This window comes from Colobus angolensis, unplaced genomic scaffold, assembly GCF_000951035.1.
Source record: "Colobus angolensis palliatus isolate OR3802 unplaced genomic scaffold, Cang.pa_1.0 Scaffold4, whole genome shotgun sequence".
Classification (NCBI taxonomy): domain Eukaryota; kingdom Metazoa; phylum Chordata; class Mammalia; order Primates; family Cercopithecidae; genus Colobus; species Colobus angolensis.
This window is the reverse complement of record NW_012117376.1, coordinates 13,282,273-13,292,143: the sequence shown is the minus strand read 5'-3', so window position 1 is coordinate 13,292,143 and position 9,871 is coordinate 13,282,273. Positions and strand designations below refer to the sequence as shown.

At 42.6% G+C, this 9,871-nt stretch overlaps 1 protein-coding gene across 1 annotated transcript in view; it reads left to right on the top strand.

Annotated features, from left to right (window-relative positions):
* The window catches only part of FAM76A (family with sequence similarity 76, member A), a 43,104-nt gene that overhangs the window by 23,174 nt on the left and 10,059 nt on the right, over positions 1–9,871 (top strand). Inside the window, exons 5-6 of the mRNA XM_011955668.1 lie at positions 1,394–1,551; positions 5,235–5,321. Coding sequence (XP_011811058.1) covers positions 1,394–1,551; positions 5,235–5,321 — 245 coding nt within the window. The remainder of the gene's footprint in view (positions 1–1,393; positions 1,552–5,234; positions 5,322–9,871) is intronic.

Genomic DNA, 9,871 nt, shown 5'->3' with positions numbered 1-9,871 from the left:
CCGGGAGGCGGAGCTTGCAGTGAGCTGAGATCCGGCCACTGCACTCCAGCCTGGGTGACAGAGCAAGACTCCGTCTCAAAAAAAAAAAAAAAAACTCAAGTTTTCTGTTCAGTGTTTTATTGCATCCAGTCATCAGCAATGCTGTTTTCCTCAGGTTGAAAGCTGATCCTTGACATAGGTACGTGGTCTTTCATGATGTCCTCCAGAAAAGATATTAAATGATCATTTTGACCAGGCACAGTTGTTCACACATGCAGTCCCAGCACTTTGGGAGGCCAAGGCAAGTGAATCACCGGGGAGTTTGAGACCAGCCTCGGCAACATGATGAAACCCCATCTCTACAAAACATACAAAGATTAGCTGGGCATGGTGGCGTGTGCCTTCCAGCTACTCAGGAGGCTGCGGTGGGAGGATCACTTGAGCCTGGGGAAGTTGAGGCTGCAGTGAGCCATGAGTGCACCACTGCACTTGAGCCGAGGCAGTGAGACTCTGTCTCAAAAAAAAAAAAAAAAAGGTAGGGGAGATAAGTTTTTCCTTAAAATGACATGCTAATTTATTTTTCTAAGTAATTTATAATTTGAAAATTTGGAAATGTTTTCTGCTGTCACAAAAACTATTTTCATACCATATAAATTCCATTTGAAATGTTCTGCATTAGCATTTTTAACATTCTATTCTACTTGTTTGCTTTTCTTGTTTTTAAATGTTCATAACACAAGATAAATTCCATTTTGCTGTCCTCTTTACTTTTTGTGGGTTTTTTTCCCTGCATTTACTTTGCCTTGAAAAAAGCATTCTGACTTTTTTTTTGACAGTCCTTTTTTAATGTCATCCAAACCAAAATTTCACTGGCTACCTATTTCTTTTCTTTTTTTTTTTTTGTTGAGACAGGGTCTCACCCTGTTGCCCAGGCTGGAATGCAGTGACATGATCTTGGCTCACTGCAGCCTCGACCTCCTGGGCTCAAGTGATCCTTCCACCTAAGCCTCCCAAGTAGCTGGGACTACAGACGTGCACCACCATGCCTGCCTAATTTTTGTATTTTTTGTAGAAACACGGTTTCACCATGTTACTCAGGCCAGTTCTGAATTCCTGGGCTCAAGTGATCCTCCTACGTTGGCCTCCCAAAGTGCTGGGATTACAGGCATGAGCCACCGCGCCCAGCCCCGCAGCTGAAATTTATTAAGCAACTTTTATGTGCCTGGCACTGTGTTAAGTGCTTTACCTACATTATGTCACTAGATCCTTGTAGCAGCCCCCTGTGACATGCCCAAAGTCACAGCTCATAAGTTTCAGAACTGGGACTGAACCCAAGGTTTCTAGCTCCTAATACCACGTTTGCAGCCACTGCACTAGATTCCCGCTTCTTTATCTTTGTCTCCTCATCTTTCAGGTAGATGGGAAATTGCTGTGCTGGCTATGCACACTTTCATACAAACGGGTCCTTCAGAAGACCAAAGAGCAGAGGAAACACCTGAGTAGCTCTTCTCGTGCTGGCCACCAGGAGAAGGAGCAGTATAGTCGCCTGAGTGGTGGTGGCCATTATAACAGGTAACCTCAAGATGCATGAAATAGGACTAGAAGTGCTGGTAGGTCAGACGTAATGCTCACACAACCATCATGGTACATACCATCTCATATGCATTTTCTATATTGTCTGTAGGTAGGTACTAGTCTGTAGGAGGAAACTCATTTGTCATATTTTATAATTCATATATCTTCCAAGAACCAGAGAGATTTCCATAAAGTGTCAGGATTTCCTGACTTTGTATTGTGTCTGAAATGTTTGTGGAACTTACCCTACTTTGGTTTGTAGTGTTCTCACCCTTAGAGTGGATTCTCTTTCCAGAAGATTGGACATTTCACTTTCTGAGAGATACAGCTTTTCCATGCATATTTAGCCAGGAGGCTGATAGATGTTCTAGGTTTGTCCTGGTGGCACCTAGTCAAAAAGATGTATTTTCATTGTTGTTTTAAACTTACTTTCAGAGTATCTAGTATTGTTAACAGTTCTGGCTCTGGATGGAATCCTGCTGTGCCAGGTTCTCTGTGGGGATCTTGGGCAAGTTTTCTCATCTGTAAAATGAGGGAAGTAATAGTATTACCTCATGGGGTTGTTGTGAAGATAAATTAGTACATGCACAGTGATTGTTTTTATAACTGGCATATAGGAAATATTCAATACATTTCAGGGTTTTTTTGTTTGTTTGTTTGTTTTGCTATTACCATTATGACTTTGTTTAATCAGCAAGCATTAAGTACTCTCATGGGTCAGGGATGCTGGTGGGAATGAAGAGCTAAGTACAAGTCATGCTGCTCTCCAAGAGTATGCAATCTGGTAGGAAAGACAGACTTATAAACAGATGATCTTAGTACAATGTAATGGGTACCACAGTGAAGACATGTCAAGAATGCAGACATGAGGGTAGTAATTAACTGCCTTGAGAAGTCAGGCAAGCAGGCTTGGAGAAGAGCTGGCATTAGAGCTAGATCTTAGGATGAGTTGGAATCCTCAGGGATGGAATGGGCAGAGGCATTCTAGGCTGAGAGAATAGCATTTGCAAAGGCATGGAGGGCATGAGACCACATGGAACCCTGGAGAATTGTAAGTCCTTTTATATTACTGGAGCTTTTGGCTGGGAGTTGGGGAATGGAAGGAAAAAGGGGTCCTGCATCCTGGTAAGGAATGTAAACTTACTCCTAAGGTCAGGTTGTTAGTGGGAAGCTATTGAAGGGTCTATGCAGAGGAGAGACCAAATCTTCATTTAAAAAGTTAACCCTGACTAGTGTGGAGAATGCATTGGAGGAAAAAGGGACTGGGGGTTAATTTATATATAAATATAAATTATATAAATTATAAAATTATATAAAATATAAAAGCCTTTTTTCTAAGAGTCTGGGTAAGAGATGTTAAAACAAGAACCTCACCTGAGGCAGTGGCAGTGGAAGACTGAAAAGGCTGATTCAGGAAGATGTTTTGGATGGAGAATTATGAGAAACTTAGATAATCTGATGAACAGACACATGGGCAAGAACTAAGTAAGTAAAGGATAATTCCCGGGTTTTTTATTTGGGTGAATAGATAGATCCTTAACTGAGAGACAATATAGGAAGGGGAGAAAATATGTTTAGTTTTGAAAGGTTGAGTTTGAAGCATGAAGAATTACTTTCAGGAGCTTAGCCTAGAACTTAGAAGAGAGGTTTGGACATGGGCCATAGGTAGCACATAAGAATCTGGCTGGGCGCCGTGGCTCACGCCTGTAATCCCAGCACTTTGGGAGGCCAAGGCGGGTGGATCACGAGGTCAGGAGTTTTGAGACCAGCCTGACGAACATGGTGAAACCCTGTTTCTACTAAAACAAAAAATACAAAAATTAGCCAGGTATAGTGGTGCGTGCCTATAATCCCAGCTACTCAGGAGGCTGAGGCAGGAGAATCGCTTGAACCCAGGAGGCGGAGGCTGAAGTAAGTTGAGATCGTGTCACCACACTCCAGGCTGGGTGACGGAGTGAGACTCTGTGTCAAAAAGAAACAACAACAGTAAAAAGAATCACTGGGGGTAGGGATTATTTGAAAATGCAGATTCTGGCCAGATACATTGGCTGGCTTACACCCATAAACCCAACACTCTGGGAGGCCGAGGCGGGAGGGTTGCTTGAGGCCAGGAGTTTGAGACCAGCAGGAACAACATAGGGAGACCCCATCTCTACAAAAAACAATATTAGCCAGGTGTGGTGGCACAAGCCTGTAGTCCCAGCTACTTGGGTGGCTGAGTTAGGAGGATTGTTTTGAGCCTTGGAGTTCGAGGCTTGCCATGAGCCATGATTATGCCATTGCACTCCAGCCTGGGCACCAGAACAAGACACTCTCTCTAAAATTAAAAAAAATTAAAAAGCAGATTCCTGCAGCAATCCCACCCCAGAATTTAATTCAGTAGGAACTAGGATGGAGTCCAGGAATCTACATTATTTTATAAACATCCCAGATAATTCTTATGCAGGTGATATAGTTAACACCATTTCCAATCACTATAATAGGTAGTTGTTAAAATCATGCTCTTGAATGAATTAATTCAGATTCCGGGCTGAGAACAGAACTCTAAAAGCATTCAGTATTTAAGGATTAGGAACTAAGAAGCAGCTGTCACAAAAGTGGGCTGACCAAACCAGGAGAACATTTGAAGAAGGATGCAGTGTCAGTGGTATCAAATGCTGAAAAGAGGTCAAGTAAGAAAAGGTCTGAGGAATCCTTTGGACTTGGCAGTTGAACACCAATCAAAGTCAAAGGATTGCATAGCAGACACAGACCTCCAGCTTTTGTTTCAAGACCAGTTTTGAGTGAACTTATTGAGGCTAAAACTGATTTTTAGTCTTGTAGTGTGACTGAAATACCAGTAGGTTAACACAAATATAGTGAAGAAGAACTAGACTGGCCAGATGTGGTGGTTCACGCCTGTAATCCCAGCACTTTGGGAGGCTGAGGCAGGTGGATCACTTGAAGTCAGGAGTTTGAGACTAACCTGGCCCACATGGTGAAACCCCGTCTCTACCAAAAAATACGAAATTAGCTGGGTGTGGCGGCACGCACCTTTAGTCCCAGCTATTCGGGAGGCTGAGGTGGAAGGATCACTTGAAGTCAGGAGACAGAGGTTGCAGTGAACCAGGATCAGGAGACAGAGGTTGCAGTGAACCAGGATCGTGCCACTGCACTCCAGCTTGGGTGACAGAGTGAGACTCCATCTCAAAAAGAAAAAAAACAAAACTAGGAGTTCAAATATATTGACCTGGTTTGTTTACTTTACTACTACTAGCTATACGTCCTTTGGTAGATAAGTTGATCTTGAGTTATTTCTGCACAGTAGAAATAATAACTTACTTCTACCTCACAGAATTACAAGATGCATGTGAGACAGTGAATGTAAAAGAACGTTTTAAACTAGAAGACAGATTATACTTCTTATTGAAGTTTTATTGATTTTTGTTCTTATGGTTATTAATAAAGCAGGTAATATTTAATTAATTAAGGCCAAGAATTTTTTTTTGATCCTGTGGAAACTAGCTACCCATCCATCCAGGCCTACAAAATCATCACCTTGGTAGATTATTAATTGAGAATTATTAGCTCTTGCATAGTAGAGCTGCTATCTTACATTGGTCTATTTGACAGACTTTCATTGTGATGTTTTGTTAATCTTTGATTTCTAATGTGTGTCTCTCTATTTTTGCCATTAAAAGCCAGAAAACACTTTCTACATCTTCAATTCAAAATGAAATCCCAAAGAAAAAGTCCAAGTTTGAGTCAATCACAACTAATGGAGACAGGTGAGCCAGTTGGAGTATGTGTGCGCACACATTTGAAATGCATACACAGTTCCTGAAACAGGAATACATTTTAGGGTCTGCCTTGGAATTAGTCTATGGCTGTCAGTGCATCTTGTAAGTAAGCAGTACTGATATTTGTTTATAAATCTAATCTTGTCATTAAAAGATAAGAACTTGTAACTTGATTTAATAGCAGTTGAATTCTGCAGTCCACTAAATTATTCCCCTACATTAATTCCTAATTCTTTGTTTTTTTTTTTTTTTTTAGAGACAGAGTCTCACTCTGTCATTCAGGCTAGAGTGCAGTGGTGCGATTTTAGCTCACTGCAACCTCTCTCCTGGGTTCAAGCAATTCTCATGCCTCAGTCTCCCGAGTAGTTGGAATTACAGGGGTGCCACCATGTCCGGCTAATTTTTGTACATTTAGTTTCACCATGTTGACTCAAACTCCTGGCCTCAAGTGATCCACCCACCTCGGCCTCCCAAAGTGCTGGGATTACAGGCAGGAGCCACCTTGCCTGGCCTTCCCTACAGTAATTCTAAGAAGTCCAGAGCTGGATGCTTTTCTTTGTGATCTGTGCCCATGTCCTCCTGCAGGCAGAAGAGGAGTTGATCTTGAGAGGTAAAAACAGGTTGGGAATAAGGCAATGTTGCCAAATTTGTGAGGATACATACTTCCTTAACATTCAGAAAGCCAGCCCAGTGCAGATTCTGGATCAGGAGAGAATGAGATGTATTTGCATATTTTTATTCCATTTCAAGCCAGTCTAAATGCATCCCTTTAGTCCTCACTTTCCTCTCCCCTCCTCAGTGATACTTCATCTTGTGAGCTGCTTGGGTCCTAATATCCTGAGTGTCCCATCTGTGTTGGTACAGTGGGCTGCTTCTCAACAAAAGTCTTGGGACCAACCATTTTCCTGTTCCTCAGGCCTGGGCATCCCGAAGTGAAACCACCTGACACACTTCCTAAGATCCTTGAAATCATCTCCATTCTGAAAACTCCACCCATTCACAGTTCTCTTTCCCAGCCAGTAGTGGATATAGGAGCAAACCAGCATATAAGCTTACCAGGACTGATTTTATTTAGAGGGATACAAAACGTTCTTTCCCATTGCCTTTTTTGTTAACTTGCTTTCAGATTCTATAAGGTTTTTAGAACTAGTTTCATTGATTTTAAACTTCTTGAATTGAACCTTCTGGAATGCTTAATTTAGGTAGTCAGATTACATGGGGGGAGGAACCATAAAGATCATCTTTCTGGCCAGCTTTACTGTTCTCTCAGAAGCTAGTCTGGCCCTTGTGAAGAAAGAGATGTGGCACAGGTTGTCCATCACCTCTGCCAGCGCATGTGACCCTGCAAAAACTACTTCAAGGAATGAACTTTTTGAATGCCCTGCTTTATAAAGGCCTAAGCCAAGACCTATGCCTTTAGATTCATTTATGTTTTGTGCTTATTTATGATCCAGGCTGTGTTTGAATGACCTGGAAAAAGCTCATTTGTATCCTCCAGTTTAACCGACCAGTCCTTAAAGTTCACTTTCTTTTTTTTTTTTTGAGGCGGCGTCTCGCTCTGTCGCCCCGCTCTGTCGCCCAGAGTATAGTGGCGCGATCTCGGCTCACTGTAAGCTCCACCTGCCGGGTTCACACCATTCTCCTGCCTCAGCCTCCTGAGTAGCTGGGACTACAGGTGCCCGCCACCATGCCCGGCTAACTTTTTTTTGTATTTTTAGTAGAGACGGGGTTTCACCGCGTTAGCCAGGATGGTCTCGATCTCCTGACCTCATGATCCGCTCGCCTCGGCCTCCCAAAGTGCTGCGATTACAGGCATGAGCCACCACGCCCGGCCAGGTTCACTTTCTATTAGCTTATTTTGTTCCTGAGATACTGCCGCTATTCTTGCTGTCCATTGCTATGGATACACCAAGCTAAAAACTCAAGTTTTCGCCGGGCGCGGTGGCTCAAGCCTGTAATCCCAGCACTTTGGGAGGCCGAGACGGGCGGATCACGAGGTCAGGAGTTTGAGACCATCCTGGCTAACACGGTGAAACCCCGTCTCTACAAAAAAAAAATACAAAAAGCTAGCCGGGCGAGGTGGCTGGTGCCTGTAGTCCCAGCTACTCGGGAGGCTGAGGCAGGAGAATGGCGTAAACCCGGGAGGCGGAGCTTGCAGTGAGCTGAGATCCGGCCACTGCACTCCAGCCTGGGTGACAGAGCAAGACTCCGTCTCAAAAAAAAAAAAAAAAACTCAAGTTTTCTGTTCAGTGTTTTATTGCATCCAGTCATCAGCAATGCTGTTTTCCTCAGGTTGAAAGCTGATCCTTGACATAGGTACGTGGTCTTTCATGATGTCCTCCAGAAAAGATATTAAATGATCATTTTGACCAGGCACAGTTGTTCACACATGCAGTCCCAGCACTTTGGGAGGCCAAGGCAAGTGAATCACCGGGGAGTTTGAGACCAGCCTCGGCAACATGATGAAACCCCATCTCTACAAAACATACAAAGATTAGCTGGGCATGGTGGCGTGTGCCTTCCAGCTACTCAGGAGGCTGCGGTGGGAGGATCACTTGAGCCTGGGGAAGTTGAGGCTGCAGTGAGCCATGAGTGCACCACTGCACTTGAGCCGAGGCAGTGAGACTCTGTCTCAAAAAAAAAAAAAAAAAGGTAGGGGAGATAAGTTTTTCCTTAAAATGACATGCTAATTTATTTTTCTAAGTAATTTATAATTTGAAAATTTGGAAATGTTTTCTGCTGTCACAAAAACTATTTTCATACCATATAAATTCCATTTGAAATGTTCTGCATTAGCATTTTTAACATTCTATTCTACTTGTTTGCTTTTCTTGTTTTTAAATGTTCATAACACAAGATAAATTCCATTTTGCTGTCCTCTTTACTTTTTGTGGGTTTTTTTCCCTGCATTTACTTTGCCTTGAAAAAAGCATTCTGACTTTTTTTTTGACAGTCCTTTTTTAATGTCATCCAAACCAAAATTTCACTGGCTACCTATTTCTTTTCTTTTTTTTTTTTTGTTGAGACAGGGTCTCACCCTGTTGCCCAGGCTGGAATGCAGTGACATGATCTTGGCTCACTGCAGCCTCGACCTCCTGGGCTCAAGTGATCCTTCCACCTAAGCCTCCCAAGTAGCTGGGACTACAGACGTGCACCACCATGCCTGCCTAATTTTTGTATTTTTTGTAGAAACACGGTTTCACCATGTTACTCAGGCCAGTTCTGAATTCCTGGGCTCAAGTGATCCTCCTACGTTGGCCTCCCAAAGTGCTGGGATTACAAGAATGAGCCACTGTGCCTGGCTGTTTTTTTTTTTTTTTCTTTTGAGACAAGGTCTCACTTTGTCACCCAGGCTGGAGTGCTGTGGCGCAATCATGGCTCACTGCAGCCTTGACCTTCTGGACTCAAATGATCCTCCCATCCCAGCCTCCCAAACAGCTGGGACTATAGGCACATGCCACCACATTCAGCTAATTTTTTTTTTGTAGACAGAGTCTTAAACTCCTGGCCTCAAGTGATCCTCCTGGTTTGGCCTCCCAACATGCTGGGATTATAGGCATGAGCTACCACACCCAGCCCCTAAAATATTCATATACTTTTAAATTTATGCTCTTATTCTTATTCCCCATGTTTTCTGCAAATTGCTGCCTAATGGTTTTTCATTGACCTTTCTATACTACCACATTATCTTTTCTTACTTATTTAATACTGAGGTATGTTTGATTATTTTTTCTCCTCTTTTTCTTTATCTATTAGCCTTCCATTTTGTTCAGACAGAACACATTTTAGCTTTCAAAAATGGCTTTATAATAAGATGCTTTAGTCTTTTTTTTCTAAGTATCCTACAAAATCCACAGTCTCTGTCTCAATGTGTCCTAATTTGTTTGTTGAAATCGTGACAAAAACTTTTCAATTTTAGGAAAATCTAAGTTAATTTCTAGTTTTCCTCCCTCTAGAAAATACACCGGCCACTTTTTAATCATGCTTGTTTGTTGTTCCATAGGCAATCAAAAAAGCAGCCGCAACAGCTGGTGGCACTCAGGCACAGCTTGTGGTTTACTGTTTCTAAAAGACATTCTTTTTTTTAACTCATAGTTTCATTTTATCCTCCCCTGAAATGTGCCTGGAAGGTTAGACTTAATCTGTATAGCCTTTGAGGACAGTCTCAGGACCAATATGTGGGTTATAGAGAGGCAGGTTTTGGCTCAACCTAAGAAAATTGTTCTTACATTACGAGCTTTTGTAAAAGACAATTTTTCTGGAGAAGTAGTAGTTCCCTGTCATTAGAGCCATTAGGAAAGAGACTGTTTTTTTTGCCTTGTTACCCTAGCCATCTTTTTTCATTTCTAGCAGTTCTTACTGAACCAGGAATTAGAGAGTGAGGGCTGGGCGTAGTGGCTCACGCCTGTAATCCCAGCACTTTGGGAGGCCGAGGCGGGTGGATCACCTGAGGTCGGGAGTTCAAGACCAGCCTGACCAACATGGAGAAACGCTGTCTCTACTAAAAATACAAAAATTAGCCAGGTGTGGTGGCGCAT